The following is a 26,079-nucleotide window of genomic DNA, read 5'->3' as shown; positions in this document are numbered from 1 at the left end:
TGCAATGTGAGCCGTAGTGTATAGACAGCTGAAGACGAGGATCTGTCACACTGAGAGTATTACAGTTTGTTTGACCATTGATGAGAGACAATGAGTCAGTCACATTCATATTCATTGCAGGATGTTTTCCAGAATAATGGGTTAAATGGAACTTTTAAGGTGGTGTCAGAGACGGGAACGTCCCAACCAAAGCCGGATTATGTCGATTCGTCATGCAGCCTGAGCGTCAAAAATGTGTCCTATACTGTAAGGTGAGAATACAACACTAGCATGACATGAAAGCAGTGAAATGGGTGATTGTCTTAATTCACAGTCCGTGACAGTTATGCAAAATTTAGCACACTCTAAATGTGCTCAGGAGCTTCATAGGTTTAGTCTAGCTGCTAACAGACAACTGCACCTGATACATGTATATGACCAAACAGCTGTTGTACTTTAATACAAATGTCAATATTTTGTTTAGTTTTCTAATGCACATACTTTCAATAGACAGCTTGGCATGCAGTTAAATTTAGTTTCACAACAGTATTTTTGAACCCCTCCAGTGAAACTTGAAACCTTGAAATGATCACAATTTTGAAAATGAAAATTGATTAATTTGAACAGAAAGTCAAAATCCAGCTTTTTTAAAATAAAAATGTTTTTATTTGTTGAACTGCTATTTTATATATATATATATATATATATATATATATATATATATATAAATATAAATAATAGCAGTAATGTAGCTGATGTTGCTGTCAGTAAGCACACATTTAATCTGTAGAATCATTTTCTCTGCAAAATCTAGCAAATCAAAGGCCAGATTGATCAAAGTTATCAGCATATTATAGTCTTTAAGTATGCGATTGACATGAAACAATCAGTGAATAAATGTTTATATGCCATAACCATTCTGACATTTTCTTATCAGCTGACTTTATCTTTGGCAATAATTGTTGGGTTATTAATCTTTTTTATTAATCTTTGTTATTTCATTGAAGTTTCAAACAAAATACTGGCAAACAGAAAACCACTTCTTGTGGCCATTTCATAAACATTTTTTTGTTTGCTTATGTGTGTTACAGTGAACATGTAGGACCCTGGTGGGACCTTTCATCTTTCAGAAAAAAATGGACAAGACAAATACTGAATCAAGTGTCATTTCATGTGGACAGTGGGCAGATAATGGGAATTCTTGGGAATTCAGGTAAGTGACTCAAAAGGCAGAAGAACTATAATATTGAGTTCTAACAAATTTAATATCAGAGCCCACAGCATGCCATAGTGATACATTCTAAATATTTAGCTACAGTATAAGTTCATTTGTGTATTTCACAACAATATTTTAATAGTGAATGGTGAAATTTTAAGGAATGTTTTTTTCTTTCTGTTTATTGACTTAAGAGTTTGAGAGCATGACCACTAACAAAAGCAGAAAAAAACACCTTATAAATCATGTTCTCACAGATGACTATTTTTCTTTGTTACAGTACATGCATTATTAAGACACTAAAATGAATAAGCAGTATTCGAATAAACAAGCAATGTACTATTATAAAGCAACTTACATTGCAGTTAAAAATAAAGTTGAAAATATAATTTCTTTAAATGTTAGTGTCATATGATAATATATCAAAAGATTATTAAGCTTACTGATGTCTTTCTCTAGGTTCTGGGAAAACCACGTTGTTAGATGCTATAGCAGGACGAATCGGGAATTCTGGTAAACTCCTTGGAGAGGTTTTTGTGAATGGAAGAAAGCTGAAAACAGAGCAGTTTCAAGACTGTTTCTCTTATGTGCTCCAGGTGAGATGTTGTGGGGTTTTTTTTAGAATACAACTATGAATATAATAAGAATATAAATATATAAATATAAAAATATAAAATAATGTGACAACTAAAAAAGTGCAGCTTTTTAATTTGTACAGATCTACAAATAAGCAAACATTGTATTATATTACAAAAACCTATTATACCGCTATCAAAAGATTAAACTTCAGTATACTAAAATATCAGTTTAAGTTCTGATAATTCAAGTGTTCAAAGAAGTGAAAAAATAAACCATATAGTATTTTAAAAATGAAGATAAGAAATTGGTGCAAATATGTGGTGACAAATAGTATAAAAATACAATGTTTTCAAACTGGAACTCCGTCCCATTTTGAAATTAACTTCCTGGAATCAGTCATCCTTCCCAGCCTTGATTTTAAGTGATTTTAACAGAAAATATCACAGTGGACAAAAATATACAGTAGAATGTATAATACATTTACATCCACAGCGCACTGTAAATGTGCACGTTAATCTAAATATCACAGGCAACATGTGACTGTAGAGCTGTAGAAAGTATAGATGAAAAGCAATTGGCTAGGTAACTAAAGGTCAAGTCTGCCACAAGCAAACTTAAACAAACACAGTAAAGTTTGCAGAAAAGTTCATTTGTAGCCGTTACACATGAGTTCATTACATTATTCTTCTGAGCTATTCATTGGTATCTTCTGGAAAATTAAATAAGCATGGAGAGACGGCCATTATTGCATGTCATTTTTACAGATTAAATTTAGATGCAAAGAAGCTATAAATCTATTCCAGTAATTAAATGGTGTCTCATTTTTTTTTTTTTTTTTTGCACAGTAATAGAGGTTATAGCAGCATTGCTTCTAGTCCAATTTCAGCTGTGTGAACTTCACTGCACACGACGCACAAACTCCACAACCTTCTGACTCATCTTAAAAGGAATAGATAAACATCATACCTAAACTGAAGATACAGATAAGAATTTAAACTTAGGAGCAAAGTTTACAAATTGTGAAGTGTTGTAAGTGTCGATAATGTGCACCGTAATGCATTTACGGCTAAATTAAAGCACAGGTCCTCTACCCACTGATACATGCACACTTCACACAACAACAATTGAAATGCTTATATAGATTTTTTTTTTCTCTTTCAGAGTGACAGTCTCTTGAGCTATCTGACTGTGGAGGAGACTCTGACATACACTGCTCACCTTGCTTTGAGAAAACACTCTTCTGAGGCCATACGCAAGAAGGTGAGCTCGTTCCCTTCACAGATATTTGCCATATCACCACAGATATGGAAATATGGATAATCAAACTGATTAAAATGAAATGCACACAGAAATCTCAAATACCTATAGATACCTTAACTTTCCTGAAGTTATGATGGAGACATCACTCATATTTTAATAAGCTGATCCCTGTTTGATCCATCATACTGTAGGTAGCTGCAGTCATGGTAGAGCTGAGTTTGGGACACGTGGCTCACAGCGTGATTGGAGGCCGCATTTTCCCAGGCATTTCTGGTGGAGAGAGAAGGAGGGTCTCCATTGCCAGCCAGCTGCTTCAGGACCCAAGTGAGCTGCCCTCTGACCTGCCTGAGACTTGTCAATAATAACCCTTAATAGCATAATGTTTGTTTATGTTTAGTGTAGTGTGTGTTCATTTCCTCGCTTGCACAAAAGAGAGACTAAATGTTATTTAAATGCAGAGCGACCAGCACAGCGACCCAAAGCCCCTCAAAAGGATTATTGAGGAATGGACAAATGAGTGAAAAGGACTGAAGTAGAATATTAAAAGTGGTTGACAGGGTTATCACATTTTTAATATTAAGCCGAGGTCTATGAGGGTCCCTTTGAATCCTTTATCTGGGTCTCCTGGGACCGTGGACTATGGATTAGTTGAGCCCACTCCAAACTGAACACAAACCAGCAATTATAAGTGGCTTTCATCTGCTGCCTTCTCCAATCAAGCAGTAAATGAATTCATCAGCCAATTAATTTGGCTCTAACTTTAGACAAAGGAAAATTCTATTAATTGCTTTAATTACTTGAATTAAGAAGACACTCAAAGTCGTCTCTCATAGGACAGAAAGTGGACTTTGCAGAAAGTTTCACATTTGTTTCTACTGTTTTTGCATTTTCTGTTATGTCATGGCAGAAGTGATTCTCCTGGATGAGCCGACCACAGGACTGGACAGCATGACCGCTAATCAGATAGTGGTGCTGCTGGCTGAACTGGCCAGAAGAGATCGAATCGTCATAGTGACCATCCACCAGCCCCGTTCAGAACTTTTCAGGGTGAGCAGACATTAGGGCCTTTTGCACCGCTTTAGTTCCAGAACTAAATGTACAGTACTAAAGTACTGGGACGATTTTCCGCGAACTATTTCCCAGTACCATTTAAAAGGTTGCATTCACACCGACAGTGTGTACTAGGACGTGACGTAAGCCGGTTGACAGGGACGTCATTTGTGCGCAGCGTTCAAAAACGAAAACAAAGAAGAACAACGTTAACAACAGAAAGATGGAGGACACTTTGATCGGAGCTGTGTTTTTGTTGTGTTTCGCGGGTTTCACAATAATGGACATGGAATGTCGACGTATACGTAAAGCGACTGAAAGAACAGAAAGGAGGAAGAATCTCCAACAACAACTGACAGTGCTACATTTGCTACAAGTGCCTGTACTTCTGCGTCCGTCAATCTATCACTGTTCTCCATACTTGCCAAATAAGTAGACACAAAATGTTTACAGTATGTTTACACAGCTTTTTAAATCATGGCGGGTGAGGGCATTTTCGAACGTGTTTGGCCAATCAATGTATGCTTACGTCACAGGTAGTACCAGTTGTGCTGGTTAGAACCTGCTCCGGAGTAGGAGCTAATTTGGTTCTCAAAAAAGGCAGTCCGGTACTAAAATCGTACCCAGTTCTGGAGGTGCGAAAACGCCAAAAAGTGGGTCATTCTTCCACAATTAACTGTACAGATCCATGGTACTATGAAAAGGGGTTCCTGCGGCCTGCGAAAGGCCCTATCCTTAAAAAATGCCAATTCAATAACCAAATCCCAAGGCCTAATAAAAAAAAAAAAAAATACTAAAGATGGCCTTATTGCAGTAGCTAATGCTCAGGGGAACTGGTGTTCTGGTGTGGGTTCCTGGACCTGAAGGCAGCTGTGGATATGAGTGTCCTGATTGTTTTATCATGTATATAAAAAAAAAAAAAAAAAAAAAAAAATAAAAAAAAAAAAATAACAACAAAAATGTTGATGATGATAATTTTTTTGGTTCGTATAAAAATTGCATGTATATAAAAAAAAAAATAATAAAAAAAAAATAATGAAATAATTTTACTTATAAATATCTGCAGATCTTTAACAGAATAGCAATCATGAGTCGAGGGGAACTGGTGTTCTGTGGGAAGCCTGAAGAGATGGTGGATTTCTTCAGCAGCTGTGGATATGAGTGTCCTGAGTACTGCAACCCTTTTGATTTTTAAATTGATGGATAGGACTTTTGAAGAATTATATCTTATAATTTTTTTTTTATTTTGAACACCTTCTTTTTAACCTTTTATTCATCAAATATATCCAGCTTAAAACCCGAATATAGAATTAGCCTGTTTTCAAGGTGTTCCTCTAGTTAAAAATTCTATCACAGGAAGTATAATTATATATATAGAAAACTATATATATATATATATCATAATATTACTATATATAAATGCAGGCTTGATGAGCAGAAGAGATTATTATATATGTTTCCAAACTTTTGACCTGTACTATATATATATATATACACAAAAATATAGATAATAATATACATAAAATATCAAAAAATGTCCTTTTTTATTTGATAGTTGATCTGACCTCTGTGGACACACGCTGCAGCGAGAGGGAAGCCGCCACCTACAGCCGCATGCATGACATCACGTCAGCCTACCAGAACTCAGAGGTCTATAAAAGCATGCTGGGAAGGATCGAGCAAAGCTGCCAGAGGGCAGACAAACCCATGATCCCATTCAAAAGCAAGGAGTCTCCCAGCTGCATGTCCAAACTGAATGTCCTCCTGAGGTAAAACTGTAGCTATGACCCCTACTGTCACAATCACCAGCCGGAGTACACTGGACATCCACCACAGGGCACTCCTCTCCACTCCATCCTGGACTCCATTTCCCACAATCCTTTGCCGGGTCTCATCTACTGTTTGCCCCTCTGCCTTGTTTGTTGTCATGACAACGGAGTGGAGAGGAGTGCACTCTGGTGGATGTCCACTGTGACACTGACTACAAATTCTTAAACCTTATTTCCAGAAGTTTTAATGAAATTACACTGTAAAGAGTGAAAATATGCCTTAAAAGAGCTTTTTCTACCTGACCTGACCTTTAATATGAGTTTGGTCTGTGGTTCATTTAGTAATGAAGCACTCCTCTCTGATGCATTTGCTTCTGTCTTACACACACAGACGGACGGTGCGTAATATGTCTCGTGACAGGATGGGCATTCTCATGCGTCTCTCTCAGAATCTCATTTATGGCCTATTCATTGCATTTTTTGTCATGAAACTGGATAAGGATGTGACTAAAGGTGCCGTGCAGGACCGAATTGGCATAATCTACCAATCCATGGGTGCCTCACCCTATACTGGCATGCTGAATGCCGTGGCTTTATGTGAGTATCTCATCCACAGTTAACATAACTCAAAAATATCTCTGGAGCCAGAGGACACATTCAGTGTTGAGTATTTTTCTTCTTTGAAATGAAATATGACTAATTTTAGGCATGTGCTTTTGGACACAGGTATTGGAACATACAAAGGAGAAAAAATATTTATACAAAAATGTTTGTAAAATAATACAATGAAATTAAAATGGAAATTATATATATATAAACCTAATCCAGAATATGAGTAAATTCGATATTGCTTCATTTGTGATACTAAAATAACACTGGTCTCAAGTACATTTGATTAAGTGCGTTAGAGAAATAATTCCAGGTCATTTATATATCAGTTCCTTGCTGATAAGAGATCACATCTCACAAATTGCTCCAACATGCGCATGATTAATGCTTAACCTTGAACTTAGAGCACTTGAGATAACACATAATTGTTAACAGAAGACATCTCTGCTACTGTATTTTCACTTTCATGCAGTTTAAATAATATATGTTTTTTTTTTCAAACAGTTCCTGCTTTAAGGGCCATCGCTGACCAGGAGAGTAAAGATGGCTTGTACCAGAAGTGGCAGATGTTTCTGGCTTACATCATTCATATCCTGCCCTTCAGTATTATCAGTGTGTTCATCTTCACCTCTTTCTTGTACTGGTGAGTATGGGTGTGTTTGTGTGAGCTACTTGAGTTTATCAGAGCTCGGTTCAGGGTATCTACTGTTCAGATCTGAGGGGAATGTCCTCAGAATCTTGACCTCATCCTGTTTCTCTGTGTGTGGTCTGGTGTTTCAGGACTGTTGGTATGAACCCAGATCCTGTGCGCTTCGTGTGTTTTTCAGCCGTAGTTATGGTTCCTCACATCGTTGGTGAACTTTTAACACTGGTCTTGTTGGGGGTTGTTCAAGACCCCAATATGGTCAACAGCGGGGTCGCTCTACTCAATATAGCTGGAATCATGGTGGGATCTGGATTTCTAAGGTGAAGAAATGACTTTGATGTATTCAATATTGCCATAATGTGCATTGAAGACATAATGTTCTGCATTATAGATTGGATAAAATTTCCATTAGTTACATAACATAATATGACCATTTTTAAATCAGTACACAATGTAAGCATATTAAAGGAATGGTTCACCCTAAAATAAAAAATTGCAGAAAATGTACTCACTCTCAGGCCACCCAAGACGTAGATGAGTTTGTCTCATCATCAGAATAGATTTGGAGAAATGTAACATTACATCACTTACTCACCAGTGGATCCTCTGCAGTGAATGGGTGCCGTCAGAATGTTCAAACAGCTGATAAAAACTTCACAATAATCTACAATTTGGCTTTAGTCCATCGGTTAATGTCTTGTGAAGCCAAAAGCTGCTTGTTTATAACAAACAAAACCATCAAGAAGTTTTTTACATTAAACTGTTGCTTCTGGCCAAAATTTTTCTCCAGTTAAAATCTCATATGAATCAGGAGAGAAATATGCACATATCAAGCACCATCAAGCACAAACAGTCCAAAACTGTTCTAAACAAATATGTTGGTGGATTTTGATGTGAGAGGACAACAGGTGATGGACTTTGTTTTTCACTGGAAATGTTATTTTTAGAATATGGACTATAATGGTGTTTAGATGCAACATTTAGTAATAAAAAATCTCTATATATATTTTTATAACAAAAACACCACACTTTTCTCCACAAAACACCAAAATATATACAATAGATTTGTGTATAATAATAATATTTTTATCATCAGTTTGGACGACTCTCATTCTGACGGCACCCATTCACTGCAGAGGATCCATTGGTGAGCAAGTCATGTACTGCTAAAATTCTCCACATTTGTTCTGATGAAGAAACAAATTTAGACTTTTGTCTGTTTTTTTGACTATTCCTTTAAGTGTGAAGTTTCATAAAATGTTGTATCCTTTTAGGAGTTTTAAACAAATGCCTGTGGTGTTCCAGTGGCTGAGTTATCTGACCTTCCAGAAGTACGGCTGTGAGCTCCTGATCGTCACTGAGTTCTATGGCCTGAACTTCACCTGCAGTAAGAACAAGCGTCTTCTTCCTCAATCTATTGAATACTTCTAATGGAACCCATGAAATGGCTTGACAAGCATGGTGTCTGTGTTAATGTCTTTCTTATTGAAATAAGAACTTGAGGCGAGACATATTGATGTAGCCAGTAGTTTCTAGTTTACATCATTACCCACAGCATGTCAAATATCATCAGTATCATTGGACTGTTTTATCAGAAGAAGTGTGTACATTTCAAAGGCATTTATCTGATATTTTTTATTTGTCTGAGTCAAAGCTAATAGACAAGGACAAACTTTACTTTTGATTTTATGACATAAAATGCATAAGCTGTCCACACGGATGTCCTCTGACTAACCATTGCTCTCACTCAGCGCCTTTAGCTGGTTTGCCAGGATCATGTCTGGTGGACAGTGGGGATATGATCATAGATCAGGGTTATCCTGGAGCGCTTTCACGTTACACACAAGACTTCCTCCTGCTCTACGCCTTTCTGCCTGCACTCGTGATACTGGGCATCATCAGCTTCAAGATACGTGACCACCTCATCAGGCGCTAAGCTTCTGAGTGTATGCATGTGTTGGTGTGCCTGAGAATGTTATTTTATGTTCTTTATTTTGTATATAGAATATCTCTAAATCATAGTTGACTGCATCCAGAAAACCTCAACATGAAAGCTGAATCCATCAACCTTTTCCATAGTTATTGATCCATTTTCTCCTAAATGTAATGTACTGTTTGTGGTATACATCATAATTTCTAATGTGACTGTAAATACATTATTATATCCAATAAATGTTTAATAAAACATGTACCTGTTGTTTTTAAATATATTTAGAATGAAATGCCATTTAAAGCATTTAAATAAAAAGGCCACTTCATACCAATGATTGTTCTGCTTATGTTCATCTATATGTGAATGTTTCACATGAATGCTTGTATTAATGATTACATCATGTTTTCATTTAACAAATGCACATGTTCTGTCCCTGTCTGGTCTGAACTATATTTTCATGTGAGGAAAGCTTAAGTTATTATTTGTGGTTATTTCATACAACAGCAAGATCATGTTGACAGCATCATATTATTAGTTTTGTTTCTTACGAAAATTTACCCTGGTTTTTCTAAAAAATAAAATAAAACCATAACCAAAGTTTAAGACTGTGGTTATACAAATGGTAATTAATCTGTCAAAAACCAAAAATCATGGTTACTATACTTTTACAATAATAAAACCGTGTTTATTTTTATTTATTTTTTATAAAGGGCTCTTTACCGAATACTATTGAAACATTTTCAGTCCAAATTTATGTACATTAAAATAAATAAGTTTCAAAGTATCTATATTTGTCAATGTGAACTTCTCGTGGAAAGAGAGAACACTTCGGGAAAACGGGAATAGAAAAGAAAATTAGTTGAAGAAATTAAGAAAAACTTCATTTCCCATAGTGCACTAGATGTCTTACATCATCAAACAGTGACGTTACCCCTCGCAACGGTAATCAAGCGTCTCCTTCAGTCGACAAGCAGTCACTCAGTACCATAGACAGTAAAAGAAAGCTCAGTACAAGAATCGAAACTCGTTTCTTCGATGAAACCAGACGTAAACTATTTTAGTGATAATGCCTAAAATAAGGTAAGCTACTGTTTGAGCCACACAACATTGCTTTACTCCCATTTCGATGTTAGTTAGCTTACAAGCTAACGTTACCCAGAGATAGAGAGAGAGTCGAGCTACTTCCTGCTTTAGTAAATATGAAGATGCTGCTATTAAGATCATGTTGTCTCGTAGTTCGGATACTTTATGGGACATTGCTGCAGCGGAAGTGCGCAGCAGGGAGAGCAGGACTGATGAAGAGGATGCTGAAGAGGACGCGCACTCTCCCACACAGAGAACAGTCTTCTTCATGGGCAGTAAAGCAGGGGTAAGTTATGCGACATATAACACTTAAGGCCTACCTGAAGTCTTTAGGGTTTGACAATGCTTTAAAATATATGTGCTTATACCAATGTAACATTTTACACAGCATCTCTGTTTTAGGGTAAGACAACAATATTACTGCGGTTTCTTGATAGGTGAGTTTAAGATGCTGTCATACTGTACATCTGGAGTTCTTAAGGGTTTTCACCTGTCACCTCACATCATGTTTCTGTTTTACCCTTTAAACCAGAGATGAGACAGCTAAACCTACTCTTGCACTGGAGTACACTTTCGGTAGACGTGCAAGAGGGCATAATACGGTATGGATACTGTCCTCCTCAGTTTGTTATAGGAATAAAAAATGAATTTCCTTTTTAATTTATATGTAAGAGTAGACTTTTCTCCTCTCTGCAGCCTAAAGACATCGCTCACCTGTGGGAGCTGGGAGGAGGAATTTCCTTATCAGACCTAGTGCAGATTCCCATCACGGCTGACAATGTCAGGTTAGATTCGCAAACACTGTGCACTCGTTTACATTTAATTCAGATTGAACTGAGGTAGTATACATGGTGAAGCTTATTAAAAAAAGAATTAAATAAATATTGTAACTTTATCTCTCACGATTCAGACTTTTCTTCTCAGAATTGCAAGGTTATTTTTCATAATTGCAAGTTAACATCTCACAATTTACATTCCTATAATACAAATCTTATATCTCACAACTCAACTCTCATACTCATACAATTAAAATTAAATATCACATTTCTTTTTTTTCCACAAAAAAAAAAAAAAAAAAAAAAAGGTGATTACATTTTTTCTTGCAATTGCGAGTTTATATCTCTGACTTTTTCTCAGAATTGTGTGTGTACATCTCACAATTTTGAGTTTTTTTCTCACAATTCTGTTTACATTTAATTTTTTTATGTAATTTTCACCACCTAACAAAAAACAAACAAACAAAAAAAAAAAACAAAACAGATTTGCGAAATGTAAACTCAGAATTCTGAGAAGAAAAGCCTGAAATGTGAGATATAAACTCGCAATTGTGAGAGAAAAAAAATTCTGAATTGTGAAATAAAAAGTTGCAATTGCTTGTTTGGTTTTTCCCCACCACTCAATATATATACTGTATATATATATAGTGACTTTTTTTAATCTCACAATTCACACTTTTATTCTGTGGTGGAAATAAACTTCCATACATGTTGCAAATGCAACAAATACAAATCAATTGTGCTTGTTTTTACAGTTCTCTGTCTGTAGTTCTTGTTCTGGATCTGTCTAAACCTAATGTTCTATGGGAGACCATGGAGAGACTGCTTGATTCAGCTCGAAGTCATGTGGAAAAAGTGTGTGCCTCACATCAGAAGACCGGAGAATCCAGATCCGGCAAACAACGAGTCCCACAAGTCCTCCACAAGGACTATCCGGTGTGAGAGAGTAACAGAATTGCTATAAATGAAGCTTGAAATTGAATGTATCAGTCTATTACATGAAACAGTCTCTTTTCAACAGGACAGAGAGCTCATAAGCCCTTTCCCTGTTCCTCTTCTCATAGTTGGAAGCAAGTTTGACATCTTTCAGGTAAAATCTCACTATGTTATAGCCTTCTGGCTTCTACAGTATGCACTTAATACTGCTTTCTGTGTTTTTAGAATAGTATGCAAAACAATACATTATGCAACAGTTAACATGTAAAAGCATTACTTTTTTCAATTAAATCTTCAGTAAAAATCAACTCTTGGCTGTCCGAATCAAACATTGAATGATGAATCCAGTGAAACACTGAAAAGTAATTCAAACTTACATAATATTATATTCATCAATAACATTCTATCTCCTTCTAGGACTTTGATTCAGAGAAGAGAAAGGTGATTTGTAAGACTCTGCGCTTCATAGCCCACTTCTACGGAGCCTCATTAATCGTAAGACCGCCTTCATACTACAGAATTTCAGAATGCGGTTTGAAAATGATCATGGATCATAACATACAGAAATTTGTAGCTTCAGAAAAACAATAACTGAGGAGCTCTAAACTGACATCACCCTTCTGTGGCATAACCAAGCTATATAAAATCACTCATTTAGCATTTCTGTTTCTCTCTGGTCAGTGTTATATTTGTATGCTGTCCGTCTCTCTATAGTTCACCAGCAGCAAGTTAGAAGCTACAATGTCTAAAAGCAGGAGTTTTGTTAATCAGCTGGCGTTTGGGACTGAAAGACCGTATGAACCTTTCATTACCTTCTTGTACTTCAGATATGGGATATTCTTCATTACTAAAGTTTATTAGTCACAGTAAAAAAGTGTTTTTTATTCCATTCTATTAGAAAGTCAATCTCTACTGACCCCAGCAAACCTCTGGCAGTACCAGCAGGCTTCGACTCCCTCAGTCAGATTGGTAAGATAAGCATTGTGCTTTTTTTTTTATTGTTAATAATGTTAAAATTAGTTTGGTGCATATTGTTATTATTATTGATATATTGCTATACATTCAGTTTTTATTACCTCTAAGATGCACAATTATAAACACAAGTATAAGCCCAAGTATAATGCACTATATATTAATTTTTCATGTACTCATATATGTAGGTGTTCAAAATATTTGTAATGCATTCATCTTCTAGGCCCGCCTGTAACCTCTGATGTTGATATCGGGACTCTTCATGCCAAAAACCCCTTAGACCTTTGGAAAAAGGTTTTTGAAAGGGTTTTCCCACCTGAGGTATAGTTTCCTGCTGTGTAAACAATGATAATGATCAAATAATGTCTGCCTGACCCCTGACCTTTTTGTCTTCAGAACATCAAGGAACGTAAGGAGCTGAAAGATCCTGCCAAAGACCCCCAGTACAGCGAGCCCCTTATAGACTCTATCAGAGCTCAGAAAGACCAGGTAAATGAATTATTGTCACTGTAAAATCACCCTTCAGCAGATATTTGTCTTCTAGTAACCTCTAGTCATGCGTGTGTATATAACCCTGCAGTAAAACTGACTCAGTACTGTAGCCATTACCTGATCCTCCAGAGTACAGTCTGTGACTGAAAGTTACCCTGTACCTCACACGCATTGCCCTTCAGTAGCTTCTCAGCTACTCTGATTCACGCTGTTGTTGCTGAGTGCTTAGTGATTGCAGTAATCAGGAAATATGTGGCAGAGGGTCACTATTGCAGTTTAATCGCTCAGATTGCAGAATAGCATGTTCAATTAAGATAAGATTTAAAAATAATATAATCATCATGTTTATAGTTTTAGAAAATGTAGAAATCTGATTGACTGCACTTTAGCTAAACTATCAGATGCAGAAATGTATTTAATGTGTTAAAGAAACATTGCATTGCAGTTTTTTTCTTGTGTTTTTTTTTCTCAGGAGCTGGAGCAGTACAAGAGAGAACAAGCAAAGTCATGGAAAAGTTTGGCTCTGGATCCATAGACTTCACTCAAAACCCTTTAGAAGGAATACATCTGTATTAATGCATTGTACTGGACTTCATCCACTTTCCATTGTGTACCATAACGAATGAAATGTCTTTATGTATGAATATTGCTATTATGTGTAATGGTAGTATGGCTAATCTTTGTAGCTCATGTTGCTTCTTTGTAGTTAAATACAATTTGGAGAATGTATTTTGTGAATGAATTATTAAATGCATTATTTTGTATATTGCCCTATCAAAGCATCCCTTGAGAAATATCAGATTATTTCAACTGGACACAACACACAGCTTGACTTCGAAATTAAACAAAACCTTGTTTTAATCTGCTGTTCCCCCCTTTATTGAGAATATGCAAAATGATGTAAAAAAGAAAAAAGTGCCGTAACAATTAAATGAATTAAAACAAAAATAAATAAAACATACATTAAAAACAATAAAGAAAAAAAAAAAAAACACTGATATGATACACGATGTGTAAACCACAGGGAAAATCAATGTACCAAGCACTTTATCTGCTGTCTCTCATACATTGGCAGACTGTCTCACAGGTTGTTTTGTCAGAGGGGTGTCCCACTGGAAAGGCATCTTGTAGTGAGTACAGCGGGATTTAGTGGTGTCCCAATCTTTTAAGTGCCCTGAATTGACTAATTCATTTCACATTACGCCTTTGATGTGCAAAATGAAACCATATCACAATTAATCAAGTCTTGTCATCCTCAAAGACCGAAAGACTAAGCTGAGAATACTGGGCACTTAGTGACATCATACATGTAGAAAACAAAGAAAAACCCACTGAATGTATTCTGTCAGGTACTAAGTCTAGTTACACTATTTACTTTCAGAAATACTCTTCCTGCAGGGCTCCTAAAGAAAGGCCAGGTAAGTGGTTCAGGTTTACATCAACATCCTCCTAAAAAATACAGACAAGCAGCAGAAGGAAAGAAACAGGTAATAGTAATGAGAAGGCGGCTAGTGGATATCAGAGTGTCATGAAGACACAGACGTCAGTCTATGCAGAAATGTTAGTACACACACGCTTATAGTCATAAGGCTGATTCAGCTGTGCTGATCGAAGTAGCATAATGGCAAAAATCGATTTAGCCAGGGTGCAGTTTACCAGTCCATTAGTGCATGCCATGAATTTGTCTGCGAGTTCCCTCTCTTTATGTTGTAGTAATCGAAAACTACAAAATTATGCAAAGAATTGCAATGGATATTTCAGTTTTTCAGTGATAATTCATTACATTAAAAAAAAAAAATCAAGACCCTTATTAAGCTAATTTCGAATAGCTTGAATGCACAAAATGTAACAACTAAAACATTTTCCAAAAATTACAGTTATCTACAAATTTCAAAATACAATTGCTGATTTTGCGCATAGTTTGGTGTATTCAGTTTGGTGAACTGTGCAGAACATGTTGGTAAGCTCAGAGGAGAGCAGACAGGCACTGGAGTTGTTTTTGTCCGTTCACGAGGGATACGTCTGCCAGTTCATTGGGCTTGGATGGCCACTTGCTTCCTGTCACATGCAGCTGTGTGTGTTTTGGTGCGGTTTTGCTTAGTTGAGCTAAGCAGTCAGTCCAGATACACAGGTGTGATGCTAAAGGTTACAATACAGGGTAAAACAACAAACAGACCTCATACAGAATCCTGTAGAAGGGCACATAGTACATTATATGTACACATTAAAAGATGCATTCGGGAACACGTTACAGTGTGTAGTTTATTAATCCAGTTTACTAACAGAAAGTCTTTTATTTGCTAGCGATGGCGCTCTCCTCTCCAGTGGGGTGTGAGCGGTTGAAGTTGAGTCCTACACTGGGTCTCTCTGGGCTGGTTATGATCGTTGTTGGCGGTGGCGGCTGAGGGGCTCCATTACTGGGCAGAGGCCCCCATACGCTCTGAGACCCAGGACTGCTTCTGGGTTTGGTGGTGGTTGGACTGGTCAGGCCGAGGCTGGTCAGAGCATCAAGGGTTCCATCAGGGTCCACCATGACATTTATAACTGCAGGGATAGAGAAACACATCAGAAAATGTGAAAGTGTACGTATTTTATTTTGCTAAAACTGCATATACTTATTTAAATTAGACCAAAAACATCACAAGTTGACTATGATGTTACAGTCAGAAGATATTTAATTATATATCAAATAATAAAAGATTTGAAAAAAAGCTGTATAGTATATCGAAAACAGAAATGTGCTGCATCAAATGCTTGTGGACATTATAGAAGATTATTAAGGCGAGCTTAATTTAGCTGCATTGCGCTGTGGTTGGATTTAGTGTAGATGTGGTGTAAGTCTTACCTTGAAGCTGTTTTTCTACCCTCTTCAGCTCTGTTAGTATAGATGAAATTTCCTGAATGGCATAAAGAATAATTAGCAGAAGTACAGATCAATATCTGTTACTGTAAAAAACAAAACCCAAAAAATCTGTTACCCAAAACAAAAATTACCCTATGATTTACTCACCCTCAAGCCATCCTAAGTGGATATGACTTTCTTCTTTCAGACAAATCCAATCTGAGTTTTATTAAAAAATGTCCTGGCTCGTCCCAGCTTTATACTGGCAGTGAATGGGTGTTATTTTTCAACTGTTTAAAAGAAGTCCAATAAAGTGCATCCATCCATTATAAAAAAGTGCCCCACGGCTCTGGGGGGTGAATAAAGGCCTCCTGAAGTGAATCCATGCGTATTTGTAAGAAAAATATCCATATTTAAACCTTTATAAACCGTAATCTCTAGCTTCCGCTAACTGGTATGTGCATTCACGAGAGAGTGGCGTTCCAGCGGATGACGCAGGACGTAGGTGTAGCCTAAATCTCATGAGAATATGCTAGTCTCGCGAGAAGATTTTGTTTACAGGAGCAATGGAAGCAAAGTTTATTTTGTTTAGCAAAAGTATTATATAAAAAAAATATTTGTTTAATATAACTCTGATTGGATTCATCTGAAAGATGAAAGTCATATACACCTAGGATGCCTTGAGGGTGAGTAAATCATGGGTAATTTTCATTTTTGGGTGAACTATCTCTTTAGAGAACTTACCTTGTTTGTAGTTTTGGGAAGTGGAACTTCATTGTCCACACAGAGTTTCCTCTCAATATCATCCAAGTTCCTGTCTTTGTCTTTGAACAATATCCTTTAAAATAGTGAATAAGTAGCAATATTACAAATTTGTCTTTTAAATAGTTAAACACACACACACACACACACACACACACACACAGATTACATTTATCCATGATATTTTATCTATCAGCAGTTACAGTTTACATCGGAAAATGTAAAACTGTAATATAAGCAGTAAGTTCCTATAGAAAACCAGTTCCTATTCTCAAACTTCACTGAAATGGAGGAACCACTAAATAAAATGAAGTTCACTGAAATTCATGATTCCATAACTTTCAAGAACAGTATGTTCTTAAAAAGTTTTTAAAGGGCAAAAATAATTTTGATTTCAGTCCTTATGACTTTGTATTTTATCTAAAACATTTTAATTCTTGTATACAACTAATGGATATATTAATTAATTGATATATATATATATATATATATATATATATATATATATATATATATATATATGCATCTTAGCACATAAAAATATGTGTTACTGCTCCATTAACTATATTTTAGTCCAAAATAATAAATAACAAAATGAGGTAAAATATAGTACCTTTGAAAACGTAAGAAGTAAAAAAAAGTTACAATATTATTTAGTTCTACATTAGATAGTTGTACAATTATTCAGTCTGTAACATTTTCAGCAATTATAAAATGACTGTTTATGTAATTTGGTTTAATGAGCAACACAGTACACATCTATGACTGACCTGATTTTGCCAGCAGTTTTATCTACAGACTGTCGGATTTTAGAAGACATTTGGGAAACTGACGTCAGCAGTAAACTGTCTAGCACCGCCTGCAAAAGAACAAGCATCAGTCAATAACAACCCTGTCAATCAATCATTTACCAAACAAACAGCATCCAGTCAATAAAACACTGAGGAAATTAAACTTGTCAATCAAAACATCATATCAGTTTTCACATCGCCACTCACACACCAGGCTACACTGAACGAGACATTCTCATCTGGAGCCACAGACATGCACTTAAAAATAAACACCACATCCTGAAGTCTGCTGAATCATTCACTTTCAGTAACATACGTTCATAAAGAGCTGAAGTTAAGTGGTTGTTCATACCGGTCTCACCTCATCCCGGTTCCAGGTACGCCTGCGCAGGGCCGCCTGAGGGTCCACGCTGTCCGGGGCCCGGGGACGAAGCTCCACTGGTCTGCCATTGATCTCTGAGGCTTTGGTATGAACTACAGGGGGAATCTTCCTGAAGTTTAGACTTTCGTCAAAAACTCTCTCAACCAGCTGCAGAAAAGGAGAATTAACAATAAGGTTATTGAGAACAATCACCTTGTAAACTAATAAACATCTTGAAAGTGAGTAAGGCAGTGAGATGTACCTCCTCTTTGGTGTCGATGGCGGACCCCGGTGTGGTCGCGGCTGTGCTGACCGTGGTGCTGGGCGCCGTGCCGGAGGAACTGACCGAGTCGATCTCACCTGCCACGTCATGGATCTCTCGTGCCAGGATGGCCAGGTCCTTGGCCAGGTCCTGACTGATCCTGCGCACACAGGGAAATAACCTGTAAACATTGAGATGGGTGTCTAGACTAGGGGTGCACAAAAACACACACATCATGCAAATGACATCACAGACTCACATTAGGTAGTCCCTACTCTATGCATGCACATGCTTATACATGCTATCCCATAGCAAACTGTATGGATGACATGCATCATTTATAAAAACAGAATTATTATAACATCAAAAAATAGAGTACTGTAAAATTTTGGGGTCGGTATTGATTTGTTTTTTAAAGAAATCTCACTGAACCTAAATTTATCATTAGTGTATATAATATTAAATACATGGTAAATACATCAAGAATGGCTCATTACATATGAACCACACATTTGTTGTATATAGGTTTTAATTAATGGTCAATTATTATGGTGTTGTAATATTGAGAGGGTTTCAGAATAACCACAAGGTGGCAGTATTGGCACACAAATATATAAGGCATTTATGGGTTGCTAAAGATGCAATGTGTCACTTTTGTGTGGAAAAATGTGTAGAATTAACAGTATTTTATTCTTCAGTAAAAACTTATATTACACATAAAAAATAAAAGTTTGAATATTTCTTCTGAAATGTACATTTAACATCATGTCCACTCACATTAAGATAAAGACACCAGTCATAAAAGAAGACAAATAAAAGTGGTTTGTTTTACATTGAGTGGGCTGAGATCACATAAGCAACTGAATTAAACAACTATGGTAACCCCACAGTTACTGGACACAGAAATTTACAGAGTAAAGTAACCACAGCTAACCGCAAACACCACATTTCTAAGGGCACTGGTAACTAAAAACAGACCTTTTTGCTGTTTGAAATTTAAGTAGATAAATGAGAACACAAAAGCAGGGGTTAATGAGAGATAAAGACAGAATAAAATGTCAAAAAACAACTTATATTAGTGTTTGCCCTGCAGCAGCAGAACTGAAGACTCACTCTCTTGTTGCTGTTCCAGCTGTGACTAATGCTACATGAGAACATCTCCAGAGATGATAGAATATATTCCTACATGTAACACCAACACTGAGTGCCCACTTTTTCAGCGGTTCTCAATGTTTTTTATCCATTCATTTTCTCCAAAAGGATTTCAAAAGATTTTCATTAAAGAGATCTAAACCTTCACACCAAACATTACCGAGATGAACCAAAGCCTATCTTTCTTTCTGATTTTCACAAAACGTTTACTTCAAATCAAAGGAACATCTCATGAGATAAGACTGGAAGAACAGTCAAGCATAATGTGAAGATAACTATATCATACGCTTTGTGTGTCAGGTAACTGTGGGGCATTTTAATGATGGAATGTGTCTGTGTGTATAAGGACATAGAGTTGATGAGTACCTGGCGATCTCTTCACTGTGAGCTGTCCAATCTCGTATGTACTCCTCCTGTTCTCTCATCCTGTTTTTGAGGAGGAGACCCCCGGCGCTGGTGGTGACCGGAGCGGGACCACCCAGCCTGCCGGTGCAAAGAGTGGTGCCCGGCCGCAGGCGAATGTGTTTGGGAGAGTTCCGGTTAGAGCCAAACTCATCCTCAGAGGTAGAGGCATATTCAGGAGGCAGCCGTCTCCACCGGTTAGCGGCTGAAGAGAAAGACCGGTTTGATTGAAATGCAATTAATAATGAACAATAAAGTCCCAAAGTGAATTGAGGGGCTGGTTACAGATATGTATATTTCAAAAAGGATTTTAAGAGCTTTTAACGTATGAGTATTTTTGTCAGTATTACACACAGTCTCCAAACTCCTTGCATCTCTGTTACATGATGCAAAAATCTTCTTCCCCACTGGCTCAAGGTTTAAAAACATGGCAACTAAAATAATCTGTTATGATTATATTCAAAATTCAGGTATTATTGTACAACAATGTTGTTGTTTCATTTAAAACATTTATATTACTCTACACACTATAACAGTTTCCATAAAAACCTTGTTTCAAATGGGGATGGAGCAACTGTAGTTATCAAAATTACGTATAAAGAGTTTAAAACAAACCAAAGAACTTGAACGTTGCAGTTACTTCTGCAGAAATCAAACAGCAAAGCTCTTCTGACCAACTATCTCTAAAATAAGACACTAGGAAGTGATGAAAAGGACATTTGGGATGGTGGTTTTGGTGGTTATGATCTAGATTGGCAATGTAAAGACTGTGGGTTTTACTCAAAATAACTTTATAAACTCTAGGATGTTTGTATCTGGAATGAATGCAAAGCTGCATGCCGTCATGTTGTTTTTACTTTGTGCCACCAGGGGGAATGTGCTTAACATCCACTGACCCTCATTTCTTATATTGCTCAGCTCTTGCATCAGCATAGGAGACCCAACTTTGCTCTGATTCTGACTTTGTGGCATTAAAGGACAAACATCTAAGAGGTCATCATTTCAATATGAACATAATTCATTAATTACTCACTAGAGCACTGAATCTGCAAATATATCTTTACTCTTTTAAGCACTTAAATATTAGAAGGCCAATGTGATGTTTATAGACCAGATATCACTCTTCAAATAATTCTTTACAGGGAAAGTAAATAAAATGAGATCCTTTTCATCACTGAGTTTAATTAAAAAAGCATGAATTCGAAAATGAAATCACACACTGATTGTAATTTAAAAGCATGCTGAGTTTGAGTTTCTACACACACACACACACACACAGCCCAGAGATGCTACAGTACCCATGGGCTCCTCCTCTGCGAGAACACTTTCAGGCTCAAGTTGGGTTTCTGTGTAAAATGGGATCTTTATAAATATCACAAGCATGCAGAGACAGACAATTACAGACAAACATGACTAATGACAGCGATCCAGTCCTCATAAAACATCACTAAAATGCACTGCTAAATTTAGCTGAATGCTAAATGTCTCAAGATAAACTCAGTTAAAACAACCAGACAACTGCAGTTTTTATTGACTGCAGAACTTTCATACAATTGTTATTTTAATGACTTGGAATGGAAATGCACCCTATTTATTTTCTAAATGGATCTGAATTTTTAGTGTTAACTAACTTTTTTTTTTTTTTTTTTGAAACAGGTTATCATGGACTAGTCAGTTAGATTACATAAACACAATACTTTCACCAGTTTCTTTATCTCAAATTGGCATTAAAACAAATCGACTCATTTCTGCTTTTGGCATCTGCTAAGTAACATTTCCAATCATGCAGCAGCCGAAAGAGTATATTAATATAACTATTATATTCCTCCTCACCTGATGGGATGCTGTTGACAGGTGCCGTCTTTGGCTTGGGGTCCGTTAGTTTGGAGACACTATTAGCCCTCATGCGTGCAGTTAGCTTGTTGTCTGTTGCTTGCTGATTTGTGCTTCTCAGTCCCAGACGTAGCGCTGTCTCTGCAGACACACGTGTCGCAGTGGTCCTACTGACCGTGGCCTCTGAATCGCTCCGTGCTGAAACTGAGCCGAGTCTGGTGCGGCGAGGTTGTGCTAGCATGTCGATGCGTGACTGCGCCTTCCTCCCCGACGGTGGTTTGGAAGTGGAACTGGTGGTGGACACCTCAGACGCCACTGAGACCCTGTCGGCGTCTGCCAGATCTGTGTCCGACGTGTCTCCAAGCCGAGCCCTGCGCAACATGGATGCCCTCGTGGGACGGGGCTGTGGAAGACCAGCCTGCTTGGCGAGGGCCGCGGTGTTAGTTTGTAAAGTCTTGCTGGGCTTTGCAGACCTTGCAGATTTGCTGGTATCAAGCTTGGACTGCAAAAGGTCATCGGTGGAGGTGAAGTAACCTTTGGTGTGTTGGCGACTGGAATACATCTCCTGGTCCGAGGACAGGATGTCTGAGATGGGCAGCGAGGATGTCTGATCGTCATCAGTGAGATCTTGGGATGGTCTGCGGCCACGGGAGGCTGTCTGTACTGAACGACGAGTATCCGAGCGGCTTTCTGTGGTCTTGGTCTTTGTCTTCCTCTCGAGACGCTCCCTTGCGCTGGTTGTGGTTTTTGATGCTGTGCTCACGTTGCTCTTCTCTTTATAAAGGCTGCTGAGGGATCGGCGCTTCTGAACTGCCTTGCGATCACCCTCAGCTGCCGCCTGGCTGACTGTGCTGGCCGTGTCGATATCAGATTCGGGGGATAAAGGGCAGGCTGGGGGTGTTATCGGGTCCAACTTTTTCTCATCGCGGAGTTTCGCCTCAAGGAAAGCCATGACAGCTTCAGTGTCCTTGAGAAGAGTCGCCGTGTCCATGCTGCCCACCGAGTCGCTTCGCTCCCTTCCTCCATTCTGCCGGTTGATGCGAGGAATCAGTTCTATGGGGACATTACCGCTGGGTTTCTCAATTGTAAAACTACCCTGCCTCACCAGTGGCTTCCCAGACCTCTCCCCATCACTTCCTTTACTCTTGTCCTCTGAACACCTCCTGCGACTCTCCTCTGATGCTCTCCTCTCTCCACTTCCCAAGGGACGCACAGATGAATGTTTTCCTGTCTTCCCGTCCTGCTGGATGCTCTTGGATTGGCTAGACACAACATCCTTGTTGTTTGGAGTGCCGATGCACTCGCCATCACCTTTATGGTCATTGTGGCTTTCTTTTTCCTGGGGTTCTGTGTCCTGTTTCTCACCGATCTCAGAGCGCTTGATCTTTTCCTCTGTGGGAAGCTGCGGAAGAGTCCTTCTTTTGCGCTCAGCTTGGCTGGAAGTGGTGGAGCCGGTGCTCTTGATAGAGATGCCAGCCTCAAATGCATCACCATCTGAAGTGAGAAAAGAAAATACATATTATAGAAATGTACAATATATACAGTACTGTTTCAAAGTTTAGGCCTATTTTGATTAGTTTTTAAGAAACTAAGGTTGCACTTTATATTAAATGGCCTTAACTACTCTGTACATACATTCAAATTAATCATTTAGTACAATGCAGATATTGTGTACATACATGTTTTTACATTGTACTTATATTTCAAAATTATCTGCATGTAATTACATCTGTAATTAATTTCTGTAATTACATTTATAATTACACTGTTGATCCATCCCTTACACCTTAACCCACCCTTAAACCGCCTCATAGCACCAAACCTGACCCTAACCTTAACCGTTTCCCACCTCAGTAGCAGCAAAAAAGTGTTTTGCAATACAGTATGAACACAATAAGTACATTGTACTTACTTTTTGATGCAAGTACATAGTAGTTAACGCCACTTAATATAAAGTGGGACCGAAATTAATACTTTTATTCAGCAAGGATGCATTAAATAGAACAAAAGAAAAGACATTTATAATGTTACATAAAAATATTCTATGACACCGAAGACTGGAGTAATATCTCCTGAAAGCTCTGCTTTACCATCACAGGAATAAATTATATTTTTTAAATACATTCAAATAGAAAACAGTTATTTATAACTGTAGTAATATTTGACAATATTACCGTTTTAAAGAGACTTCTTTCAAAAACACTACAAAAAATCTTACGGACCCCAAACATTTCAACTGTAGTGTACATATACATTAAGAATACATAATAAATAACAGAACAAGTTGGTTCACAAAATTGTGATATAATGTCAATGCTGAATTTCAATGAAATTAAATGCTAAGATAGAATCAATTAAATTAGGGATGTTACCATTTATTGGTACCATTACCAGTTACTGGGCAATATTATTTAGCGCTACCATTTATGTGTTCATACATTTCAGTAAATTACCTCGCTCTTGATGGACAAAAGCTGGTGGTTCTGCCCCAGAGCCTTCTGGGTCTGTTCGTGTTTGATTAGCAGCTAAACTGGCCCACTGTGAAACCCAGCGAGGGCTGCCGACTGCAACTGAATCTTCCACAAGTCTCTATAAATGAAGCAAACATGTTTCTCTAGTCAGTGCTAAACACTTGAATTACCCCTGCAATAGTTGTCTGTGGTCCAGTCCTGCACACTGGCTTTTTGTTATGATGCACCTTAGTCTTCATTATATTTAGAATGTCTTTTTCAAACAAACTACACTTATTTGATTATGTTAGCCTTAGCAAGCACCACTAAAACAGGTAAACAACGATAATCAGAAAACTCAGTCTATGCTTATGCTAGAGTGAAGACTGGGTGTAAACATGGCACGGATCCACAATGAGGATTTAAAACAAGGACTCTTTTACAGTCTTATTCTTGTGTGTGTGTGTGTGTGTGTGTGTGTGTGTGTGTGTGTGTGTGTGTGTGTGTGTGTGTGTGTGTGTGTGTGTGTGTGTGTGTGTGGATATAGCCTTAAGGAACTAGACTACTACTTCTCATTGCCAAACTGGGTCAGTGAGCAAGTGGCCAGTTTTCAGCCTAACAAGGAAGTGGTCAGTGGAGGGAGTGACTGACAAAGCACTGTGTCACTATTCCTTAAAAGTCTTTTCCATGTAACATTAAACCCCATCATTCAAACTAGAATGTGAAATGCATTAAGATAATAAAGGATCAAATAAATGATAGCTTATCACGCAGAACAGCTCATGCAAAACCATTAATCTAAAAGACACTCCAAATGACGACATGATGCAGACATGTGTTAAAAAGCACCTCAGACAAAGTGGAGCTGAGCTTCTTGCCATCCTTTGCTTTTCCACCGGCTTCTCGTTGCTCAGGGCAACCAGGATCCTTAGAGTCCTCCACCCCAAACACCTACACATGACAAACACAACAACACATGCAGGAGAATCAAGAGCTGCTGCTGTTGTTGGTGAGCTGTGACACAATGGCGGCACCTATGTGGCAAAAAGAGTTCAAATAAACACAGCTGCACAGACTCCATAGCAACAGAGCCAGAACAACATCTTAGGAAGGAACAAACAGAAAGTATTAATGTAAGTTCAATAAAGACACCTACACAATGTTATTAAAAAGTAAACTTACGTCAGCTTTATTGACAGTCAGTCAATATAAAACTAATTTTTCTGTCTATCCTCCTGACTATTTAATGATCCATCCATCACGTATATGTTTAATTATTTTGAGATTAATTTAACCTGCTTTTAATTTGGTTGTTCATTTCATTTTTATGTTTATTAAAAACTTACACTACCTGTTCAAAAGATTTTTTTTAATACTTTTATTCAGCAAGTACCCATTAAATTCATCAAAAGTGTCAGTAAAGATATTTAAAATGTAAAAGAATCAAAGAATCCTGAACAAATCACGTGTTCCACAAAAACAATTCAGCATTACAACATCAATAATAATAAATTAAATTAAATTAAATTAAATTAAATTAAATTTATGCATTTAGCAGACGCTTTTATCCAAAGCGACTTACAGTGCATTCAGGCTAATAAGAAACGTTTCTTAAGTAGCAAATCGTCAAATTAGAATGATTTCTGAAGAATCATGTGATACTGAAGCCTGGAGTAATGACTGCTTGAGTAAATCCAGCTTTAATCACAGGAATGAATTACATTTTAAAATATATTCAAATAGAAAACAGTTAACTTAATTGTAATAATACTTCAAAATATTACTGTTAACTGTATTTTTGAGCAAATAAATGCAGTCTTGGTGAGCATAAACTCCTTCTCTGAAAAAACATTTAAAAATCTTACCAACCCCAAACTTTTGAACAGTAGTGTAAATATCGAGATGTGTACTTAAAAATCACCAG

The 26,079-nt window shown here is 37.3% G+C and overlaps 3 protein-coding genes across 14 annotated transcripts in view; 2 read left to right on the top strand and 1 right to left on the bottom strand.

The window, feature by feature from the left end:
• Positions 1–90: 90 nt before the first annotated feature.
• Positions 91–9,368, top strand: abcg5 (ATP-binding cassette, sub-family G (WHITE), member 5). The gene is made up of 13 exons (XM_042768804.1): positions 91–251; positions 1,071–1,192; positions 1,655–1,791; positions 2,936–3,034; positions 3,226–3,358; positions 3,942–4,081; positions 5,151–5,276; positions 5,636–5,853; positions 6,245–6,450; positions 6,967–7,105; positions 7,243–7,428; positions 8,383–8,495; positions 8,860–9,368. The coding sequence occupies exons 1-13, from the start codon at positions 91–93 to the stop codon at positions 9,042–9,044; spliced, it is 1,965 nt and encodes a 654-aa protein (XP_042624738.1). The 3' UTR covers positions 9,045–9,368.
• A 605-nt stretch (positions 9,369–9,973) lies between these two features.
• On the top strand, positions 9,974–14,161 carry dync2li1 (dynein, cytoplasmic 2, light intermediate chain 1). 3 transcript variants are annotated; one of them, XM_042768800.1, is made up of 13 exons: positions 9,974–10,121; positions 10,278–10,410; positions 10,527–10,561; positions 10,657–10,726; positions 10,821–10,909; positions 11,656–11,836; positions 11,922–11,990; positions 12,254–12,331; positions 12,551–12,630; positions 12,735–12,805; positions 13,032–13,129; positions 13,205–13,297; positions 13,773–14,161. In XM_042768800.1, exons 1-13 carry the CDS (start codon positions 10,108–10,110, stop codon positions 13,833–13,835), a joined length of 1,074 nt encoding a protein of 357 aa, XP_042624734.1. In that variant the 5' UTR covers positions 9,974–10,107; the 3' UTR covers positions 13,836–14,161. The 3 variants fall into 3 exon arrangements, with proteins under 3 accessions (XP_042624734.1, XP_042624733.1, XP_042624735.1); XM_042768799.1 differs by having other exon boundaries at positions 10,513–10,561; positions 10,802–10,909; XM_042768801.1 differs by having other exon boundaries at positions 9,982–10,121; positions 10,802–10,909.
• The window catches only part of LOC109105931 (centrosomal protein of 170 kDa-like), a 40,453-nt gene continuing 28,514 nt past the window's right edge, over positions 14,141–26,079 (bottom strand). For 3 of the 10 annotated variants that reach the window (XM_042768793.1, XM_042768785.1, XM_042768794.1), the window contains 11 exons: positions 25,005–25,106; positions 24,159–24,294; positions 21,706–23,199; positions 21,171–21,218; positions 19,837–20,077; positions 18,319–18,499; positions 18,048–18,224; positions 17,675–17,763; positions 16,887–16,980; positions 16,146–16,197; positions 14,141–15,844 (listed from right to left, as the gene is read on the bottom strand). In XM_042768793.1, the coding sequence (XP_042624727.1) occupies positions 15,594–15,844; positions 16,146–16,197; positions 16,887–16,980; positions 17,675–17,763; positions 18,048–18,224; positions 18,319–18,499; positions 19,837–20,077; positions 21,171–21,218; positions 21,706–23,199; positions 24,159–24,294; positions 25,005–25,106 (2,865 nt within the window). In that variant the 3' untranslated portion in view covers positions 14,141–15,593. The remainder of the gene's footprint in view (positions 15,845–16,145; positions 16,198–16,886; positions 16,981–17,674; positions 17,764–18,047; positions 18,225–18,318; positions 18,500–19,836; positions 20,078–21,170; positions 21,219–21,705; positions 23,200–24,158; positions 24,295–25,004; positions 25,107–26,079) is intronic. The other 7 variants (XM_042768786.1, XM_042768789.1, XM_042768787.1 and 4 more) reach the window with 7 other exon arrangements.

This window comes from Cyprinus carpio, chromosome A13 (genome assembly GCF_018340385.1).
Source record: "Cyprinus carpio isolate SPL01 chromosome A13, ASM1834038v1, whole genome shotgun sequence".
Taxonomy (NCBI): Eukaryota; Metazoa; Chordata; class Actinopteri; order Cypriniformes; family Cyprinidae; genus Cyprinus; species Cyprinus carpio.
This window is presented reverse-complemented; position numbering and strand designations above follow the sequence as displayed.

Excerpts from the sequence above, each read along its gene's own strand:
- abcg5 (XM_042768804.1), top strand. The coding sequence starts at position 91 with ATGAGTCAGTCACATTCATATTCATTGCAGGATGTTTTCCAGAATAAT. Across the intron at positions 4,082-5,150 it reads CCCGTTCAGAACTTTTCAGG|ATCTTTAACAGAATAGCAAT; the intron begins GTGAGCAGACAT and ends AAATATCTGCAG. Across the intron at positions 8,496-8,859 it reads TGGCCTGAACTTCACCTGCA|CGCCTTTAGCTGGTTTGCCA; the intron begins GTAAGAACAAGC and ends GCTCTCACTCAG.
- dync2li1 (XM_042768799.1), top strand. Across the intron at positions 12,332-12,550 it reads TCTACGGAGCCTCATTAATC|TTCACCAGCAGCAAGTTAGA; the intron begins GTAAGACCGCCT and ends GTCTCTCTATAG. Across the intron at positions 13,130-13,204 it reads AAAGGGTTTTCCCACCTGAG|AACATCAAGGAACGTAAGGA; the intron begins GTATAGTTTCCT and ends TTTTGTCTTCAG.